The following is a 20,722-nucleotide window of genomic DNA, read 5'->3' as shown; positions in this document are numbered from 1 at the left end:
GACATGGGCTTTGGAGGTCAGCACTCCGGATTGTAAACCTCACAAGGACTGCTGGACTACTCAAGAGGCGATTCGTTCCTCCGTAGTATTCGCATATTGCCTCTATCTTCTTCGAAGTCATTCTTTCACTTTGTTGTGTTGCTAGCTTCATGACGGCCATCTGCGCTCTGTTTGTTTACCCAGTCGCGTCTACCTAAAGCCCCACCACATCCCATCCTACATCTACACCTAGCGATACACTCGCGCATCATTGAGCAGATATTACACCATGGTCGCCACTATCGAGGCAGATGTGGACATCAACTACGAGATGAAGGATGTCAGTAAAAGACCGCTGGACCCTGTTCGGCTGCAATGCCCTCAGGCTTTCCACTAACCCTTTCAGCTTCAACATTCGCTACGGAACGCGACTTTGGAACTCAGTCTCGAACGGAGTAAGCATTCGGTCGAAGCTGTCGTCAAAGACGAGGAGATCCGGAAGTTGCGAGTCGCCCAGTGTCTCCTCCAAGACGATAACAGCGACCTACACGAACAACTCGAGGAGGAGCAGGCGCGCTCCGACGAGCTAGAAGCATCACTCGAAGAGGCTCTTGCGCAGTTGGACGAGCAACGAGCGGAGGCAGAGGCAGCACAAAACACCATCCGCACCCAGGCGCGGGAAGTCGCGAATCTCAAGGTAAGCACGTCCGGCCTATCGATCATTGCGCGATTTGCTTACTTCTCTTAGGCTGAACTCAAGGCTATGGAAAACGTCACGTCCGATTCCAACAAGATACTATCCGACAAACTCGCCCTCTCTCGCGAAATCTCATCACTACGCCCCGAAGTCGAACACCTACGCGCCCAGGTCGAAGCAAACACCAGTCTACTCTCCGAGAAGCTCGCGTTGCAACGCCAGATGACTACGCTACAAGTCGAACTCGAGAACGAGAAGCGAACCTCCGCCCGTACCATTGCGAAACAAGGCAAGAAGATGGAGCAGGATGAGGACCTCCGCAACGAGTTGGAGGAGGTGCGCAATCAGCTCGCAACGGAAAAGAAGGACCGGATGAAGGCCGAAGCTGGGCTTACAAAGGCTGAAAAGGCCATGGAGAAGGTGCAGGCCGATCTGGAGTCGCAGCAACAGGCAACCGAAAGTCTGCAGGCCAAGGTCGAGAGCCTGTCCAACAAGGAAGCCAGCAAGGCTAGCAAGCGCAGTGAGGCCCAAGATGCCGCGATTGAACAACTCCGCGAGGAACTACAACAAGAAAAGGCTGCACGCCTACAAGCAGAGAAAGCCCGTAAGGACACCGCCGCCCGCGATGCAGAGATCGAAGAGCTGCGACAAGAACTTGAACAGGAGAAGCGCGAGCGTCAGAAGGCAGAGAAGGCGTCGAGGAAAGGTTCGCAGCAACCAGACGAGCAAGCCGAAGCTGCAAGGAAAGAGCTAGAAGAAGAGAAGCGCGAGCGCAAGAGGCAAGAGAAGGAATACACCAAAACCTTGGCCGAACTCCAGGGCAAGAACGCGGTCCTCGATGATAAGCTGAGTGCTTTCCGCGAAAAGCTGCGAACAACAAAAGAGAAGTTGAAGGAGAAGGAAGCTGAGCTTCAGAGGGCAGACCGGGCGCAGACCGCACCACCTGTTAAGAGCACCGCAGCCGCATCTAGCAAGCCCGCAAAGACTGCTCGCAAGCGTATGGCTGCTACCGCTGAGCCAGAGACTATGCTGGGTACACCGGGAGACGGCTTCCCTGCGAAGAAGGCCAAGCGCGGCACTTCGGTCTCTGCCATGGGTGATACATCCACCTTCTCCCTAACGCCATTCTTGAACAAAACGAGCACCATAGCACTTGACAGCCCTATCATTGAAGAAGAGGAGGAGGAGGAGGAAGCCGAGCAACAAGTCGAAGAAGAAGCTGCCGAAGAACAAGCTACTCCAACAGCGCCTCCCAAGAAAGCCCTCAAGAAGACTGCCCAACCCAAGGTCAAGGCCCTCGCTCCATCAGCATCGAGCAAGGCAAACGCGAAGCCACGCAAGAAGAACGCTGTCCCCGTCCTCGAAATGGTCTCAGAGGAAGCATCTGAGCTCTCGCACAACACATCCAAAGACGCATCCGAGAACGCACCCGTATCCATCCCGACCAAAGACGACGATGGCCCATCCAAGAAGTCCAGCAAAGTCAAGCCTCGCAAGTCCCTCATGTCCTTTGCCACATTCACCGAGGAACCCGCCGCAGAGAAGAAGAAGAAGCGCAAGCTTGGTGCTGGTGCCGGCAAGACACTCTTCGATTCTGAAGATGCCGAAGATGCTGCGCCCCTGAAACCTGTTGGTCTCAGCAAAGGTCTCTTCGCGGCGAGGGCCCTGAGTAAGAATGTGTTGGGTAAGCAGGGGCAGGGACGCCCCATTTCGGGCGGGTTCAACATGATGAGTGAGGAGGCGTTTACCTTCTCGCCGCTCAAGAAGGATCGTAGAGGGGCGAGTATTCTGAAGTAGACTTTATGGGGTTGGGGTTGTGAGGTGCTGTACAATATTCGTTTGGTGCATATTTGGCGTTTGGTGTCACGTATTGGCATTCATTAGACTTCAGGTTATATGCAATACATATATTACAGTTGCATCTTACAATACAGGAGCAATGCGAGATACTATCTTTCATAAGTCAGATTGAGGAACACATAGACACTTCTGTAGGACGTCCGACAGGCCGAACTTCTGTGAAGACCTCCGCGCTGCTACATTGCACTTTTTCGAACACTTGAAAATGTGTCGTATGCAAACACGCTAGAACTCTAACTGTCTTGTTCTGGAACTAATGTAGGTCTGCAAGTAGGCCAAATAAATGGACCTGGGCGCTTAAGTAGCTGGAAAGCCATGTGCGGCGCGGAAACAGGACCATGGCGCTGGGGCGTCGTAGGCGAACAGTATATATAGGCCGTACTAACTGTGCCTCTTCAAGGCAAGCAAACAACACGACCCCAAAACAGACCAACAATAAGGTCGTCCCCTGAGTAAGCAGTTTCGCGATGGATCCAATGGAGTCGCAGTAAGATTTTGAAGAGGCATTGTCTGTGTAGTCGAGGGCCTGATTGGGCTGTGCATTATTCCCACACCACTCGTCTCAAGATGAGGGATGAGGGAATTGATGCTCACCGGGGACCTGGAACGGAAATGAGCAAGGCAATACGGAAAATGCGCGAACACTTCGTGAGGGATTTACAACTCGCTCACGGCGCGGCGAAATTGCTCGTGAGCGATATCTGACCGGTGCGGACCGGAGTACGAACACACGAAATGCGAAGACATGCACTTCATACACGGTGTAGATAGTACTGCCGTGGCGCATCCCTTATCCAAATGGCTGCAAGATGACTTACACATTGAAGTCTTTCAGAAGGCAGAAGAAACAGCTCACAACTGTGCCGTAGAGAAGAATAGCCAGCACCAACATCATTTGCGATACCTCACGATGTTTTTCCACACCGGCGCGCTTACACGTCGGAAATAATCTGTCAAGCCAACTCACCAGCCTCCTTGGGCGTCGTTAGTCCCCTTTGGCCTAACATCCGCAGCCGAGCCTTCGCCACGAAATCCACCTACAGGGCTGAATCCAATGGCCGGGGCACCTGTTGCCCGATCCACGAGGCGCGTGATAACGCCGAGATGGCTGAATTGGTGTGCTTATCGAATGGCCAGATCGCTGACGTCGGACATGTTTGAGCACGCCCTCTGTATGGCCCGTTTGCATATATCGAGTGTGCCTTGAGCGTATTTGCACGTCACGAGTAGACCCGAAGGGTGTGCACTGGGCTTGGTTCCCGACTTAGCCGAGTGCGGGAGGCCTTGGACATGTGTGTCTTGTGTGCGACGTGGATTTGAATGTTTTTGTATCAAACTGCAGAGATGCGCGCTGGGGAGAAATGCCATCATTCAATGTGATGGCGTTTGTCACTCTATCTCAAGGTCACTAGTAAGCCTTGTGTAAGGTAATAATGGATGCGCATTCGACGCTGTCATCAAGAGTCCCTTTGGTCGCATGCGGTGGGTGAGATCAGGAGCGCACAGCCCCAAGAAGTGGCCACATACTAGCGTGACAGGGACCAGGGATCGAGCTAAGCTAGCTTCCCCGCTCAGAGTGCATGGTGCTGTGAATGCAACTGCCTGGGTGCATTTAAGCAAACGACACCCTGGTGTTGTCAAACGATGTCCCACAAGTATCCTTCTACCATCGCCGAGTCTACATCTTCATCTTCTCGACCCATTCTACACGACAACGACACCATCAATAATCAACGTACTACCGCAACTATGAGCGAAGTCAACGGAAAGGCACCTGTCAATGGCGGCAGCCATTCACCTCGCACTGACGAGCCGATTATCAAGGTTCAACCACCGCGACGAGAGGATCTTCAGCCTAGCTATGCGAGGGTCATCCAGCCTGACGATGCGGATGCTGATACAAACGGCTGGTATGGTGGCATGGTATGTTTACCTTGAATCCATATGCTATGCGCCACTCTAACACACAACTAGATCAACACCTTAGGAGGCTGCATCGGTACCCTCGGTGCCATTCCATGCTGCATCGTCTGCCCCAACCCCTACAAGCCCGTCAACCAAGGAAACGTCGGTCTCGTCACCAAGTTCGGACGGTTTGCCCGCGCCGTCGACCCCGGTCTCGTCTACGTAAACCCATTGTCGGAGCAACTCGTCCAAGTCGACATCAAGATCCAAATCGTCGAAGTCCCCAAGCAAGTCTGCATGACCAAGGACAACGTCTCCCTCCAGTTGACATCTGTCATCTACTACCGCATCACCTCGCCCCACAAGGCCGCCTTTTCCATTTCCAACATCCGCCAGGCGCTTGTTGAGCGTACTCAGACGACTCTTCGCCATGTTGTTGGTGCGCGTGTGCTGCAGGATGTGATTGAGCGCCGTGAGGAGATTGCTCAGTCGATCCGTGAGATTATCGAGGAGACTGCTCTTGGTTGGGGTGTTGAAGTGGAGTCTATGCTTGTCAAGGATATCATCTTCAGCCAGGATCTGCAGGATTCGCTCTCTATGGCTGCGCAGAGCAAGCGTACCGGAGAAGCCAAGGTCATTGCTGCTCGTGCTGAAGTTGAGGCTGCCAAGCTTATGCGTCAGGGTATGTTATGGCTGTTTGAAATGCTCGTGAGACATACGCTAACTTTCTTCACCTTTGTAGCCGCTGATATTCTCAGCAGTGCTCCGGCTATGCAGATCAGATACCTCGAGGCTATGCAAGCCATGGCCAAATCTGCAAACTCCAAGGTCAGTACATCGAACTCTATGAATATAACCTAATAGCTGACACGGCTGGACTAGGTGATCTTCCTTCCTGCGCAGAACCAGACTGTTCAGAGCGCGCTCGCTCAAGCCGACTCCGTTGGCGAGGGACCAAGCTCTCACGGCGCCAACCCAATGGGCGTTCAGAGTTCAGCAGCACAGGAATACGGCGGCAACAGCCACGGCTTCCAGAGCGCTATCAACTCGCATGTCATTGAGAACATGTAAAGAACTGGCTTAAACGTTAAGTTCTCATTCTTCTCTGTATTCATGATTGTCCTTTTTGATTTGGTATGCGATGATTATGAATAGGCAATGGCAAGGTAGATTGGAAGGAAGCTTTTGATGATGGACTTGGGATTTGGGATTTTTGGCTTTCGCGTTTCTTGATACCCTATTCCGGCAGCAGTATTATCATTTCACTCGCTACTCGTTCTGATAGACACTTTTACGATAATGATAATGCCTGATTATACGAAATGGAGCTCTCTAAGGCAGAGGAAATTGTAATTTCTGATATATCCGGCGTGTGACATACCACCTGATCCATATGTGGCTGAGGAGTGCGTAATAAAGGAGGCTTCCTTCACAGATGTACGGCATGTATGCTAGTGCCGTTGGCGGTACCGCTTCCTTCGATTGGACGCTTTAGAACCGGGCAAACTTCCATCCATTGAAGCCGCTTTCACGATAGCTGGCCAGCGAATCGACGAGAGTGCCTTTGCCGACACCTTTGCATATATCGTTGAATACTCGGAGCTTGGTGGATGCAGCGGTCATCTGTAGCTCGCGCATCTCCGCTACTGGATAGGTTGGCTTGTCGTCTTCGCTGTCAGTTTTTCCCGAGGATCTGCTCACGGCCAGGAAGCGTCGAGAGGCATCGCGGTAGTTTGTATGCTGTTCAGCTCGCTCTGCATGGAGAAACTTCGTTGCAACCGTCTTTATGAACACCCCGAGATCGGCTGCGGGATATCTTTGCAATCGATGAACTTAGTTCCATTAGCGGTCGATGAAGTCTTGCTCGATACTGATCTGCTGGGATAGAAATTGCCGCATACGAGGGGAAACTAAGAGACGAAGAAAAGGACATGGCACACCTAGGAGGAATTCAGTTTTTTTGGCAAGAATGATAGTTGATCACATAGGCTATTGTAGTCGACGCACTAAACTATCGCTACATCTATTAAATACTCGAAAACGATCGTCGTCACCAACCCCCCACGATGCCTTCTTCGATAGTCACTACCAAACGACTGAAGTATGGCTCGCGCTGCGTGACCTCATCGGCGCCAAAACCAAATCGTATTAGCGCCAACTCGCAGATGTATATAACAGCGCTCTCTTCTCCTCTTCTCTTCTTCGCAACACCTCTAAATGCATGAATGACTCTCCAAAAAAGAGTTGTTCGTTCGTAAATGAACTTTGGAAAGTGAAATGGTTGGCGATGACATGAGCTCTTTGCGCCAAAAACGAGTTGACTTGTGGCCATGTGGCGAATACGATGTAAGTCGAGTGACTCGAAAACAACACTCGAAGGGTATGTCGAGTCCAAAAGTGAAGTTTCATATGCTCATTCGTCTACTTCACTGTACTGCACTTCTCCTCGACTCTTTCCAAACCATCCATTTACCAGGTTACGTCACCTTGTATACTCCAAAAAGTCCAAGCGTACATGCCATGGTCGCTCACTCAAACGCACAATGCTTGCTCCGTAAGATGCTTTGAAACAAAGGAAAATTTGAGATTTAAAAATAGAATAGTAATAGGAGAGGCTCCAGCTCCAGCAAGATGATCAACAAGAACGAAGGGAAGAATAACAGGGTGTCTGACCAGAAACACGGGCTTATGAAGGAAGAACACTCTTATCCGTCGTCCCATTCCCGTTCCCTAGTATCGGTCGAGCCTCCTTCTGTTGTGGCTCGCCATATGCCCACTTTGTCGCTGCGTTGACGATGTTTGCGCATACTGGGTCAACGTGCTTGACCCATAGAGCTGCGGTTCGGTATAGAATGTAGTAAAAGACCGCAATGGCGATGAGAATGTGTGTCGTCGATCCACGCTGCAGGTCCTGTTGCTCTCCCTTCTCGTTCCTAGGGGGGTTCATCGCGGAAGGTAGGTAGATCATCCAGGTAAGTACGGACTTGATAAAAGTGTTGTGCAGCAGGTATACGGGAAAACTGACGCGACCGAGGAAGTTGAAGACAGGCGATGTGAGGAGTCTGCGTGCGTTCCTTGAGAAGAAGATCCCCAGCAGGACAAACGCAGCTCCCAGGTGGTCCCAGTATCGTCGGATATCCGTCTTGTCAGCAGTCAAGCTGTGCATGATGGTGGCCATTGTGTGCGACCAGCGTGTGTTGTTGGCCGAGTCTTGGGGAAATCCAGCCATGAACATGCCGCAGATTATCATGATGGCGGGGATGGGGGCCGGTAGGACGGAGGTGGCGGCATCCTTGTAGTGGTTGTGCAACTCGGCTACAAACATGCCCGTGACAATGTTGAGACCCTTGATGGAGCCAACTGTGAGATCTGCTCTAATTAGCGATTGCCCTATTCCATTGCTGGTCAGAACTATACATACCTTTGCCGACTTGCCAGAAATACATGTACATGACTCCGTAGATGATAAACCGTGCTTTCGGTCGCACCAAAATCGTAGCAAGCATGGTTGTATAGACCATGAATGCGCCTTCCAAGAACATATGCAGTGTCCACTGTGTGCCATCGTACTCGTCCCAGCCGGTGGTCCACGTCTCTGTTTGCGCCCTAAACAGCGACTTGAAAGCCATCCACAGCGTAGGCTCCTGTCGGTGCCAACCCTGCCGTATCCACTGCGCATCGACGTGCTTCGTCATATGGTACGCGTTCGTATTCGCCATGAACCAGGTAACGATAGTCGCCGCCATGGTGGGGAGAATCAGCCTTCCCGAGCGCGCGAGCGCGCTGCGTGCAATACCGTGGAAGGCAGCATCGTGATTTCCCTGGCGCGACTTGCTAATCGGCCCAATCGAATTGACGTATCCAGTTACGAGGAAGAAGAGAGCTACGGCGCTACGACCTCCGACGGCAAGACGGAAGAAGGGGAGTTGGAAGAGGTGCGGTGCGGTTTTTGCGTCTGCGGCGGGCTGGTGTAGCCATGGTACAAAGGCAGTACAAAGGTGACCGCATACGACCATGAAGGACGCGATGCCTCGGAGGCCCTATAGCACATTGTTAGCCCCGGCTACACAATTGTGCTTGTGACGGAGGGTACGACTTACATCTATCCAGTTGGCGTCGCGAGGAGGCATGGTGAGAAAATGTAGCGTGCAAAGCCAAAAGAAAGTCTACTAATCAAGGAATGTGAGGATTTAAGAACTATAGAATGTGCTCAGGCGCATCGCCGTGGCTTCGAGACTTGCTGATGCGTGCCCCGGTGGCTTGGAAATTCCGCTGGTGCCGAATTCCGGGTACCAAGAAGGCAAAGAACAACGGCGCTCGTAATGATGAAATCGCTGCAGCAAAGCTCAAAATCGACGGCGAAGAGGGGGAGCAGAGGTCAAAAGGAAGTGTAAGCGTAAACCAGCAGTTTGGCCTCGAGAAGCCAATGCACCCTGGCCCTACCAGTGGGGGCTACATCTTTTCAGGAACGCGCACCCTGCAGTAGACGCGGCTCACTGGGCAGATGGTGGACAGTTGGATAATGCCAAGAGAGGCTATCGGGAAGGTCACTTTAGCACTCTCCTTTGGCGTGCCATCAGTGGTTTGCGGGCGCGGCAAAAACCCCAGGTAATGCTTGAACTTGATGGCAAGACTCTCCCACAGATCACCCCTGAGCCGCAATGAGGTTGGTGCTCATGTCGCGTGCCCGGGCAGATGAAGCATGGAGCATGAAGATTGAGGGAAACGGCTTCCCGCGCTAACAAGCTGCATCTGTGGCCTTTACAACTCCATCGCGTAGCGCTCTCCTGACTATGGTCCCTATATCTGGAACTCTCCGCTGGCGGATGTAACACAGCCATTGCAGCTGCACTTAGCCATGATCATCCGGAACCGTTCCTTACTACGAGACCAAATTTAACGCACAAATACGAACCACGAGACGAAGATTTAGCACTCCGCAAAGCCAACTACCCGCGTATTCGGATCACGATACCAGTACCACTGCTCATCGGCGCATGGAGGCGTAAGCTAGTGCGACGCCTCGTAGAATCAAGCACACGGAAGAACGTTTCGTTGTCTTGGCGGGCTGACGTGGAGGGCCGCTTTAACCGAGACTGCAACCCCTGAGCCAAGTTAGGGGTCGCTGCAATGCATCGTCATTTGCCAGAGCGTCCGTCTCCGATAGAGTGCCGTTTCAAAGCTGAGCGGTAACAATGTCTTGTGTGTCTTGACAATCGCGCGGCAAACTTGCCAAGATCTCACCGCGCATGCAGCTGCGTATACAGAAAGAACACGCCTTGTTACCCAGGTAATTCTCTCCTTGTGTTTGCGCTCGTCTCGTGATAATCCGATAGCATTCTCGTGAAATTGCTGCGCCACTTGGAAGAACATATTTCCACTATCACGATAGGCTTGAGTCAGGATTCGAGATACGCCTTCAACGCCTCTGTCATTGCACTCCACCCGCCTTGCCCATCGTAGCATGTGGCAACTGCTCAAAGCCGCTACCCAAAACTACAGGCAGGCAGTGTACTTGCCGTACCTGGCGTCATCTTCGCCCACGACACCCCGATCGAGAAGCCGGACGCGCGCTCAAGAGCGATGACATTGTCATTGGCCTGACATAAGTTGGTTAGCAAATATCGGTATGCATGGCTGAGGTTTGCCGGATCGGAGAGCCTTACGTCAACAAGCAACCAGTGTAGCTTCTCCTGCAAATACGTTCCAACGACAATCGCATCCATACTGCGCAGTTCCCCCATGCGCATCCCGTCTTCTAGCGCTACTGTCAATACGACCACGCCATTGGTCTTCATCTCGGTCTCCTCCACACCAATAGTATTCTGGAATCCCGCGTATCCAACGAACCCAGACTCCGAGATCCATGCCTGAGTACTTGCAGGTCCGGTGTTGATGTTCATGTCTGCGTCCAAGAAGACGAAGACCTTGGAAACACCCCAAGGACCCATGTGTTGCGCGCGTATGACAGCGGAATACTGATACTGGACATCGCTGCCCTACGGACTGGCGATATGCTATTCGGTACGTGCGGTGTCCCATGAAAACCGCGACGTTGCACTTCCGTATAGTGCTTTCACTCTACCAACCAGAGCGTCGGTTGCGGAGAGCCCGAGGAACTCTGGGTACGTGGAGCCGAAAACCGAGTGGTCACGAACGGAGGCTGAAGTCCAGAAGTCGCCTGCTGCATTGCGATGGAAAGGATGGAGAGCTGCTAATGTCAACTTCATCCAATACCGAGCACGCGGTCCGCAATGCACTAACGTGTATTCTCGTCTGCCTCTGAGTACGGTGCAGTCGCAAACGTTGGCCAAGGGTTGATATGATTCTCAACGAAGCTATCCGGATGCAAGCTTTGCCAGATAGCGAGTAAACGGTCGACGTTGCTGCAACAGTCGGTAATCTTTCATCTGAACACTACGCGGCACTTGCGTATGGAGCAACCAAAATATGGGATCGAATGCCGAATACGCTGCATCATACATTTGACCTCCACGGCCAATGGCATTATGCAGAGTATCACCCGATTGCTGTCTAGAGACTCCGCTACGAGGTCATTCTGGGATTTCGCACTTACGGCCATACTAGTCGGATATCTCTTCGTTGAATTCCAGAGTATCCACGGTACACTCTTGGAGTCGTCAACTGGCAAAGGATGGAAGTAGTAAGCGTACAGCGGATTCGCAACGGATATTGTCATCGTTGACTCTCCACTTGGAACTTCAATCTCGACCATATCCTGTTGTACAATTGAGGGGAAGGAGCTCGTGTCCTTGGGCGGTATAGCAGCGGCGTCCCAATATGGCATTCGAAAGGTAACCAGGGCGTTGCACATCCTATCTCTCGCTTCTCCAACCGGAAACTCTGAGATTGTTTGTTGGGCATTGGAGTAAAGCAGTTCCTACTTACGGTCAGTGAACGAGAGAATCTGCAAGTCTTCTTCCATACTTCTATCAGGCCAAGATAGGGCCTGTGCCATGTGGGGAACAGGTTGCTGCCGTGAGCGCAGTAGCCGTTGCTTCCGTTCGGATGTTTTCCAACCTCATCCCACGGTATATAAGGCCGCCCGTGTATTCCTGATTGCAATCAGCATATTCTAATAGCAGGACCTGGTTCGATGTTGGAGTAAAAAGTTACATAGCTTACCTGCGATCTGATAGTAGGAGAACTTGTCGTATTGACCTATACTCTGCAGTCGTCGCAAGCCCAACAGATAGACGTTGAACTGATCTTTATTCCGTTCCAACTCTCGTATCTCTATTCTGGGATGTATAGTATCGATGCCCAGTCCACGCACGCCAAGAACAGGATGGATTGGGCCTGTTCGTCGGATTGTTCCACTGTTTCTTTGTACGGCAGTTGGGTATGCTGGGATACAGAGGGTGCAAACAAAAGTGACCAGCCAGAGCGCTTTGATGAGCATTTTATCTGCCACCAAATTTGAGTTAGCGTAAAACTCAGAGTGAACGTTCAAGAGCATGGAAATATTGACGAAATGATGGCATAACGCTTTGAGAATTCCGAGATGAGCAAAAAGCGGGCTTCCGAGAATGTGGTAACGACATCAACTATGAGCTGATCCTACACAGTCAGACAGTATACCTGTTGCACACGCTGCTCATCTGCTTATCCTTTATCGTGCACATGTAGCTAAGCGCGATGCCCTTACACTGGTGACCAAGCCTGTGTGGTACTCGGCTCAAGGCGGTAAGAGTAGAACCTAGTTCTTCATCATTACGCAAACTCAGCATGTAATTGAGAAGGCACCGCGTCGATATGCCGGGATGCTGAATGTTTACTCGTTGTGTTCATTATGCACGGTATGTATAGCAACCCCGGCTTCATGATCGAGATCTCTGCGATATGGCCGCGACTAGACAGCGGTATTAGACCTATTCGCTTTAGTTCATTGATGTTGTATTGAATGGCTGAGAGTAAGCTGTACACGACCCTAGTCGTAACCTCAAAATCGCCATATTGCGACACATTGCTGACGACCCAAACCACAATGACCGAACACAACGTTGCACCTTCCTATTAAAGTTCAGGTGTGGTTGAAGCCACAAGTTCATTGCAAACATAGCAAGAGAATATCGCCTCTAGAATTGTGTCGTATATGAAAACCTTCAGGCTAATGGTAAGCCATTGATATGCAAAGAGACGCCGTCGACTCCAAGTCATACAAAACGTAATAGTACAGCAACTAGAATAGTATTCAACACACCAGGACATCGGCTAGTCCAGATTCAAGTCCATACTCGCATACGCATATTATGCGTGGTCACCTTCACCAGTCTCGTCGTGATGCATTTCAGTCCCGTGAAAAGCATCGCCGAACGCCGAATCATCGACAAGGTCCAAGCCCAGGTTGTCATCGTGTCCATAGTCGGCCAGGGCGTCTCCGGCGCTATCAATGTTGTCAAAGCTTCCAAAGTCGGCGGTATCGAACATGCTGCCTGCATCAGCGTCGATATTGGATTGAGGCATTCCGCCGACATTGTTCGTGCGCTGGTTGTTGCTCGTGTTTGGCTGCTGGACACCGCCAGCTGACTGCTGTGCATTGCCTGACTGGTCGTTCATCGTCCAGTCTTCAGTCTTGTCTCCTGCACCCGCCATGCCGGACATTTCTACATCCAGATCCAGAAGATCGGCTCCTACATCAAGGCTTGTATCCTGTTGATCGAATGTCGACGACTGGTTCATGTTGCCGTGGGGTGCATTGGGTGTACCAGTGGCGGACTGCGATTGACTCGGTGGTTGTGATAGTCTAGGCAAGGACATGTTGCCGATGGGTGTACCATTGAGTGATCCCGATCCGTATTGATCCAAAAGATTCGCGGCCGAGTTGTCTTCCATTGATCCCTGGTTGTTCATGCCATTCGATGTGCCATTTGCTTGCTGCTGGGCTCCGTTGCCATTCATCTGCACTTTCGGCGGAGAGGGCTGCTGCACTTCAATGAAACCGCCCTTGTCCACGCAGACGACCGCCTTCTTCGCATCAAACGTAACACCTAGCGACTTCTCCAGATCTTGCACAACTCCTTCGACCGGGTTTGCGTCATCGCCATCGCTCTCGGTAGAGCGGGATAGATCTCGTAGTCGGCGCTCGGCTTTGATGTAGGTCCTAGTGCGCTTCAGCTGTGCCACCTTCTTCGCGTGCTCGGCCTTCATCTCGTCAATTTCAGCCTGCTCGTTCTTCGTGTACTCTGCTACGCGCTTCTCAAAGTCCTTGAGTTGGTCTGCGTCCAGCTTGTAGTAGTTCTTGATTTGGTAGTTTTCCTTTCCTGGCTCCACGTTCTCAGCTCCCGGGACGTCCAAGATGCCAGCAGTAAGGGGAGCAAGCTCGCCCATGAGGCCTAGGCCTAGATCGATGGGCGCGATCTTTCCAACAGCGTACGGCGATGAGAAGATCTCCTCCATCCACTCATGATGTTGTTTGTAACGCGACAAGCTAATCTCGCGCGGAGTGAGGAAGTCGAAAGCATCTTGTGTCGCATTCTCCTCCTCTTCAAGCGTATTGTCTGGTGCTAGCACGCCTGCAGCGGGTTGGCGGGGTTGAGGTTGCGTCGGCAAGCGCTGGCGTTTCGCTGGCGGAGGTTGCGCAGCATATGGTCTGCCAGGCTGCATGGGGTTGTAGTAGGGCTGAGGGCCTCTCATCGCCTGTTGTCCGAACTCGACTTTTGGCCAATTGGCCTGGTCGACCAGCATGAATTCCTTACGCATCAACGGTCCAGCCTGCTGTAGTTGAGCGCGCATCTGTAGCTGGGCCTGGACCTCTCGTGGGATGGGTATTTGGGCGGCGGGCATTCTGCTTTGTGGGTCTGCGGGTTTGTAGTGCACAAGCCAGAGATTGGGATCGATGTTTCCAGGGCCTGCGGCGATTCGATAGCGATGGCGTGCATGCACAGCATATGGTTCGTGAGGGTAGTGGTAGCCACTGTTGTGGACAAGAACTTGGAGGGTCTAAGTCGTGTTAGGGTATTGCGCGCAAATGACGCCTTGGTATACATACGTATCCGCGTACGTTCATATCGTATGCGGTCTCGGCATCAGCCCACACCATTCCATCCGAGGCGAACATGGTGCCCATGCGCGGGGGCTGCCATGTGAGGATGACAGTGCCATCTTGGGGAGGGGCGGCAAGGTAGGTCCACGCGACGGGAGACGTGTCGCGCACGATTTGTGGGCCTTTGATGAGGTACTCGAGGGCTTGCGGAGCTTGGAGGCCCGGGAGAGTAGGGAAGCGGTACGAGGATATCAGGTGCACATGGGGAAGGAGGTGATTCGGCACCTGCGCACTCGGATCGGGGGCATGGTAGGCTTGGTTCATGCCGTACATGATGGCGGAGATGATGCGACAGAATTGCCGCGTCGGTCGGATCGGTTTGGGTGGTGATGCAGCGGGCGCGAAAGCTGGGGTTGGTTGATGTCTGGAATCTTTGGCGCGTTGGGACCGCGCGACTGCCAAGATATGACTGTATGCGGTTAGCGCGAGTACTCGGCTTCTACGAACACATGTTCAACAAGTACCATCGATCATGATGTACACAAAGGTGTTACTGTGTTGTACATTAGTGAAAGGCCATGTAAGTATAGCGTAGGTTTTCAGCGGAGACTTTGCTCCGTATGTTTAAGACAGCTTCTTCAGGGAGGCAGGTGTTCTCCTTCTGCAGCCGGCCTGATGTCGACACACCCGTGCAGACCTGAAAGTTCCTACATCTAAGCCTTAAGGTATCATTGGAGCTGGAGTCAGCTTCGTGCACTATGTTTACTGTCCTCTCTGGGCAGTCTTTTTACACAATTAATCCGTGCTGACCTTTACCTAGGTACTCATCCTACACAACTGTGGAAGGATGGGTTTTCGAAGGTTCTCCACCAACACTACAATTGACCAGCTATCGGGCATCGATGACACGTCGCTATGAATAATGCAGCGCCATGTTGTGATCATATACAGCAAAGCTGAATGCAAGGTGGGTAAGAAAGTCTTCTGTTGCGAAGCCGTTGCATCTTTCCTCTTCAACCTACCAATATCTGGACGTTGAGTCTATGCAATTAGAGCCTATGTACCTGCAACAAATCGTGACGCATCCTGAAGTAATTTGACCCTCTACTGTACGAAGATATGTGTGTGTATGTTGTTGGCAAAGCTATAAGAGGCTGCCGTACCTGTGACCAAAAGAACGAGTCAAATATTCGCGTGAATTAGGAACCCCAATGAAAGATGCAGCTTTGACTGTCGGCATATTCCGCGAGTCAGCGTGACAACCTGCATGGTGTTCTCTACTAGAACGGGCAAGCTGCTTCAGTGGGGGGGGAAATGCCATCCGCCCCGCAACACGAACTTTTTTGTAGATGCCCTCAAATGTATCGCAGCAGACAATTGTATAAGAATATATAAATTGTATTTTGGTGGTTTTTCATCAATCACCGATCACCGATCCCCGCTCCCTTCTGGGCGGCGGTGAATTCGTCAGTTCTCAGCGTAGAACAGCAAAACCGGGCTTGTGGTTTAGTGGTATAATACTCCCTTAGCATGGGAGTGGTCCAGGGTTCGATTCCCTGCAAGTCCATCTTTTTGCGCTTCTGCGCTGCTGTGCTGGAGGGCATAAGAGAGTGTGGTGGAGATTTAGGGATTTTTGAGATTTTTTTTTAGGTAAGACGAACATGACGACCCGTCGCTCTATGCGGGGGATGCAGCTTCTTTGCTCAAGAACTCGCGTCTATACTCATGTCTGCTGCTATCGTTCGGCCATGTTCTTATTTTGTAATTGCCTAATTGGCTTTGGGCGTGTGGGGGCTGTGGGCAGCATTGGATATCCCTCATCTCTATCAACCCCTTGGTCAAAGTAACGTGACAATAGCTGCATATTGACCAGCGTGGTAGATCAGTGTAATGCATCAGTTTTGAGCACATGCGACAAAAGTATGCCGACTTCAATATGGTTATGTTACTCTTGTACTCCGCAAAGAACCCCCTACAGATCTACCCTTTGAGTCTGTTGAGTAGCTCCGCATCGGAGAAGATGTAATCGTATACACCTCTGTGGAATAAAGTACAATCTCGCAAAGACGGTCTTGGTTCACCCTTCGCTCGCAGCAAATGCTGTCCTCACTCGACCGCATGTCTAAAGGCATTAATCGCCACATGATCTGGCGAACCCAGTGACGGGTCCGCGTTCAAAGCCAGCCTCACAGTGTCCAGAAGCTCTTGTAGCACCGTCCCCTTCCATGGGTCTTTGAAAGCATTTTGCATCGTGCTATTGTAGTTGCGCATCACGTCTGTTGGCAGTGTAGAGGTCGGGTCAGCGCGCGTCCTTAGCATCGCGCAAAAGTGTCGCCTAGAAAGCCCCTGTGCGTCCTCTTTCCCGAAGAATTGTGGATCGGACTCGATGTAATAATTTTCGACACAGCGCGAGAGGGCGGCTTGTTGCTCAAGCGTCGGACGCGGGTACATCTGCTCGTTGGCCCAGTCTTCTATCTTTTTCTTGTACTCATTCGTCGCGCTTTTCGCGAGACCGACCTTTCTTCGCTTTCGCGGGGATTGGTATCGTTTGCCTATTCGAAACTCGTCTCACTTGTTGTTTTGGGTGTGGACTATGAACGAAACGTGCATTTAATTCGTCTTCTCTATGGAAGGGCTGATGGAGGGACTGAAGCAACAGCGCCTGGCGCAACTACCGTTGCCATAGGTTGTCAACCGTTGTTTGGCTTGCGTAGCCAATAACATCTCCTTGTAGTCCATAGCCTGTCAATCTTCTTCCCTGTGCTGCTTCCGCGAAGGTCTTTGCTCCGATTATTAATGACCTTCCGCATGGACGAAAGGAATGCGTTCCTCGCCCGGTCGTTAGTAAATCTATCATAAAGTGCTGCATCATCGGCAAATGTGTTGTGTGCCTTGGTATATTACAGAGGATTGATTATGCGAGGACTTGCAAAACAGTCGGCGCAAATCTGCGCTCCTATTGTGTTGCTTTTCATGCCGACAAACAACATTATAGTCTCTTAAATCGCTTTGTTGATACAAGGTCGGCAAATGGCTCTACTGTTTCTGCAGACTCACAGCGCTTGTGAGGTACGTGCATCCGGCGCAACGAAGAGGCATACGGCGTCAGCGCCCTGGCTCTCCGATTCGTAGACTCACAATTGCCGTCTTATGTATATCGCGTCCGGAGATGCTCCTGAGGAACTCCAGTGATGGAACATTTGGAGGCGGTGAGATGGTAATATGACCGACCGACCGAGATGAGTGTGGTGTGATTCAAGGTGCTCTTCGGATGAAGAAGGATCAGGGTGGTTGATAAAGCTGAGCGATAACCTGCTGACGCGCCAGACACGGACGGGCCCTTCAATGTTGGATGCCAAGACGGGTTGAGAGGAGATGAGACGGAGTGTGGAAATCGCTCAAATGATTGCGGGGTGAACACCAGATTAGCACAGTTTGGCGTCTTGGCCGGCGCCCTAATACGTGCCTTTCGTGGGAGATCAGTGCCGAAGGCCCTGCGCCCATATTCTGAAGCGTAGTCACTCTAAATTAATGAAGCAAGAAGTCATCAAACAATGTGTACCAAAGCAGTGGGTATATTGAAGTAAAGACTGCTCTAAGGATAGCGAATGCCAAAACTACGAAGGCCAACCTCCCCTATTCATGCGACATGAAATACTAATGAGTGAAGTCTAGTACCCTAAACAACGTGGCTCTGCTCGACGTGGGGCTCCTTCTCATCACTGAGGTTGTTGAGGCGCTCCTTAGCAGCCTGTCTGGCGATAGAATCCATGTCCACGGGAGCGACTGCGGCGGGACCGTCGAAGATACGGGCGATCTCCTCAAGTGTAGGACCCTGTTGTACAACATTAGCATTGTTTTCATGGGTAGATCAGGAGTGTACATACCTTGGTCTCGGGGTAGACGAAGTAGACAAAGACAAGTTCGACGGTAATCCAGAGGGTGTAGAAGAGAGCCAAGTTCCAGTGCTTAGGAAGGTTGTCCCATGCGACGGGGTTCGTCTGACCACCAACGGCAAGAATAGCCTGCACAGTGATGTTCATAATCATGAGACCCTTAGCACGGAGAGCGTAAGGCAGAATTTCGAGAGCGTAGGCAACAAGCAGACCAGACCAGGCGAAAGCGTAGAAGACACCGAAGATCCAGACAAATGGAATCTGAGCGTAACCGGCTGCGGAGTTGGTGTCGCCGGAGTTCTCGTAGATGGCGCAGGTGATGGTCCAGCAGACGAATGAGACGACCATACCAGTGGTTGCGCCGAGGAAGAGCGGACGACGACCAACCTTGTCGATCAAAGTAGCGGCGTAGACGGACACACAAAGAGCCAAGATACGTTCACCACCGGTAAGCTGATCCAAATGTTAGTAAGTGATTTCATGCAACAATTTAGCGATACTTACACCCATCTTCTGGTTTTCGCTGGTAATGCCGGCACCCTCATAGACCAAGTTGATGTAGTTGGAGAAGAGCGCGTTGCCGGAGTACTGGGAGATGATACCAAGAGAGATGAGGATAGCCAACCTCCATCGGTTACCCTTGGTCTTGACAAAGTCGACATAGCTAGAGTTCTTGTTTGCATCGGCTTCAAGACGAATGACCTCCCTCATCTCGACGTATTCGAACTGGACCGTGGCGTTGTTTCGGTCACCACCGGCATGGTAGTAGGCGAGAGTGTCCAGGGCCTCCTCATAGCGCTCCTTGGAGATCAACCAACGTGGGCCTAGGAAGCAACGTCAGCATGTATTTTTTATCCAGTGTAAAGTTTGACTTACTCTCAGGAACCCACCAAAGGAAGCAGAGCTGGAGAAACGAGGGTAGAGCCTGAAGAAGGGTGATAGACCTCCAAGACCAGTGGTTGTCCGCCTGAGATGTACCCCATGCGATCCATGCGACGAAGAGTGCACCCAAGTTCCACAGGCAGTTGTATACGGCGGTGAAGATACCACGGTGCTGAGGATGGCAGATCTCGGTGAGAAGAATAGGCGAGCACATCTGGGCGAAAGAGTTACCAAAACCGAGGATGAAACGGCCACCCATGTAGATCTGCCAGTTCGTAGAGAAGGTCGAGACAAGGGCACCAGCGATCATGATGGAGCAACCGACGGCGATTGGGATCTTGCGTCCGGTCCACTGGGTCAGGAATGGGACGAGGAAGAAGCTGACGATCGAACCGATGTTGTACATGTTGTTCATGAGACCCAGTCGGTTACCGGTCGGCTCATCGAAGTAGTCCTGCCATTTGCTCATCTGCTGCGAAGAGTTCATCATCATGCTAGAAGATGGTCAGCAAATCTCAATGCATTACTGGGAAATCCACTCACCCGTCGTAACCAGTAGTGGCGGAGGCAATGCAAAGGACCGAAGAGTGCCAGAACAGCTTTCGCATATTCGGGTCCTTGTACCAAATGACCTTCTCGAACTCAGGCACATCCTCGCGGACGGCGCTGTTGCCCTTGGCGGCTCCGACGTGCATACCAACCATCTTGAATAAAGAACGATGGAAATGTTAAGTGAAAGATTGACCGAAGTTCAGGACGAGTAGACTGTGCTACTGATGGGCAAAGTCCCTTTGGGTTGAGAATGACCCTCGTCCGGCGTCGAGTACTTATATTCGATCCACCTCCACTGCAAGCGACCCCACACCCCGGATGGGATGCTCCCATGCTTGTTCCACCGCGGGTTGACGGACATGGGTACCGCACTTTGCAGGAAGACTGGCTGACAGTAACGGCGGGAAGGGCCAGTAAGATGATACCAAGAAAGCTCCACCGAGCGATCTGTTGGCACCAGGCCCGTAGCGCCGTGGGACTAGACTTACAAGAACAGAGAAGTCCCGTCTTGTCATATCTAGGCATTGTACGCCAACGGAGATATCCAACGTCCGATGCAAATTGCTGTCTCCCCATGGGGCGTCCGGCTGTCTTCCAGAAGTCTATAACCTGGTGGCGCTAGAACGTGTGATCACATTTGACAATAGACCCAGACACGGGTTGTTGTCATTCATTGGCCCTCGAAAGCGCCTTGATATTAATTTCGTGATAGCCAGATACGACAACATTATGTTGCATTTTGGAGTAGCGACATGTGCAAAGGCGACTGCTGGCGAGGTCTATTGGTTCCTATGCCTCGGTCTGCTTCGACTCATGAGATGATAGACTCCTTCATCATGAGATGTCGAAGCCGATCCGCCGAGTGATTTTCGCCATCAAGCCATGCGTTCCCCGATTCTGTTGCTATTCCGCTATGCCCAGCGTTGAGGCTTGAGGCGCCCCCGG

General features: G+C 51.7%; 7 protein-coding genes and 1 non-coding gene across 8 annotated transcripts; 3 read left to right on the top strand and 5 right to left on the bottom strand.

Annotated features, from left to right (window-relative positions):
* The first annotated feature begins 34 nt into the window (after positions 1 to 34).
* On the top strand, positions 35 to 2,786 carry BKA58DRAFT_235110 (uncharacterized protein). Its single transcript, XM_046166568.1, has 3 exons — positions 35 to 319; positions 386 to 676; positions 740 to 2,786. Exons 1-3 carry the CDS (start codon positions 269 to 271, stop codon positions 2,471 to 2,473), a joined length of 2,076 nt encoding a protein of 691 aa, XP_046021860.1. The 5' UTR covers positions 35 to 268; the 3' UTR covers positions 2,474 to 2,786.
* Positions 2,580 to 3,486, bottom strand: BKA58DRAFT_391057 (uncharacterized protein). The gene is made up of 2 exons (XM_046170881.1): positions 3,355 to 3,486; positions 2,580 to 3,137 (listed from the first exon to the last, which is right to left on the bottom strand). The coding sequence occupies exons 1-2, from the start codon at positions 3,429 to 3,431 to the stop codon at positions 2,918 to 2,920; spliced, it is 297 nt and encodes a 98-aa protein (XP_046021859.1). The 5' UTR covers positions 3,432 to 3,486; the 3' UTR covers positions 2,580 to 2,917.
* A 655-nt stretch (positions 3,487 to 4,141) lies between these two features.
* Positions 4,142 to 5,764, top strand: BKA58DRAFT_391056 (stomatin family protein-like protein). Its single transcript, XM_046170880.1, has 4 exons — positions 4,142 to 4,459; positions 4,511 to 5,123; positions 5,184 to 5,269; positions 5,324 to 5,764. Exons 1-4 carry the CDS (start codon positions 4,181 to 4,183, stop codon positions 5,510 to 5,512), a joined length of 1,167 nt encoding a protein of 388 aa, XP_046021858.1. The 5' UTR covers positions 4,142 to 4,180; the 3' UTR covers positions 5,513 to 5,764.
* A 1,363-nt stretch (positions 5,765 to 7,127) lies between these two features.
* BKA58DRAFT_322207 (acyltransferase family-domain-containing protein) lies at positions 7,128 to 8,457 on the bottom strand (the record flags this gene model as incomplete). Its single annotated transcript, XM_046167839.1, has 2 exons — positions 7,128 to 7,810; positions 7,863 to 8,457. 2 exons carry the CDS (start codon positions 8,455 to 8,457, stop codon positions 7,128 to 7,130), a joined length of 1,278 nt encoding a protein of 425 aa, XP_046021857.1.
* A 1,470-nt stretch (positions 8,458 to 9,927) lies between these two features.
* On the bottom strand, positions 9,928 to 11,864 carry BKA58DRAFT_442974 (common central domain of tyrosinase-domain-containing protein; the record flags this gene model as incomplete). Its single annotated transcript, XM_046173946.1, has 5 exons — positions 9,928 to 10,041; positions 10,108 to 10,440; positions 11,019 to 11,342; positions 11,390 to 11,517; positions 11,588 to 11,864. 5 exons carry the CDS (start codon positions 11,862 to 11,864, stop codon positions 9,928 to 9,930), a joined length of 1,176 nt encoding a protein of 391 aa, XP_046021856.1.
* A 399-nt stretch (positions 11,865 to 12,263) lies between these two features.
* On the bottom strand, positions 12,264 to 14,868 carry BKA58DRAFT_344656 (uncharacterized protein). Its single transcript, XM_046168400.1, has 2 exons — positions 14,454 to 14,868; positions 12,264 to 14,404 (listed from the first exon to the last, which is right to left on the bottom strand). The coding sequence occupies exons 1-2, from the start codon at positions 14,778 to 14,780 to the stop codon at positions 12,713 to 12,715; spliced, it is 2,019 nt and encodes a 672-aa protein (XP_046021855.1). The 5' UTR covers positions 14,781 to 14,868; the 3' UTR covers positions 12,264 to 12,712.
* A 1,074-nt stretch (positions 14,869 to 15,942) lies between these two features.
* Positions 15,943 to 16,014, top strand: BKA58DRAFT_t75. Its single transcript has one exon. It is a non-coding gene; the product is annotated as a tRNA-Ala (tRNA).
* A 1,949-nt stretch (positions 16,015 to 17,963) lies between these two features.
* Positions 17,964 to 20,405, bottom strand: BKA58DRAFT_235002 (hexose transporter protein). The gene is made up of 5 exons (XM_046166567.1): positions 19,769 to 20,405; positions 19,220 to 19,719; positions 18,848 to 19,167; positions 18,335 to 18,796; positions 17,964 to 18,282 (listed from the first exon to the last, which is right to left on the bottom strand). Exons 1-5 carry the CDS (start codon positions 19,927 to 19,929, stop codon positions 18,127 to 18,129), a joined length of 1,599 nt encoding a protein of 532 aa, XP_046021854.1. The 5' UTR covers positions 19,930 to 20,405; the 3' UTR covers positions 17,964 to 18,126.
* Between the last annotated feature and the right edge of the window lie 317 nt (positions 20,406 to 20,722).

Source organism: Alternaria rosae (assembly GCF_020736505.1).
Source record: "Alternaria rosae strain MPI-PUGE-AT-0040 chromosome Unknown BKA58scaffold_9, whole genome shotgun sequence".
In the NCBI taxonomy this organism is placed as follows: Eukaryota; Fungi; Ascomycota; class Dothideomycetes; order Pleosporales; family Pleosporaceae; genus Alternaria; species Alternaria rosae.
This window is presented reverse-complemented; position numbering and strand designations above follow the sequence as displayed.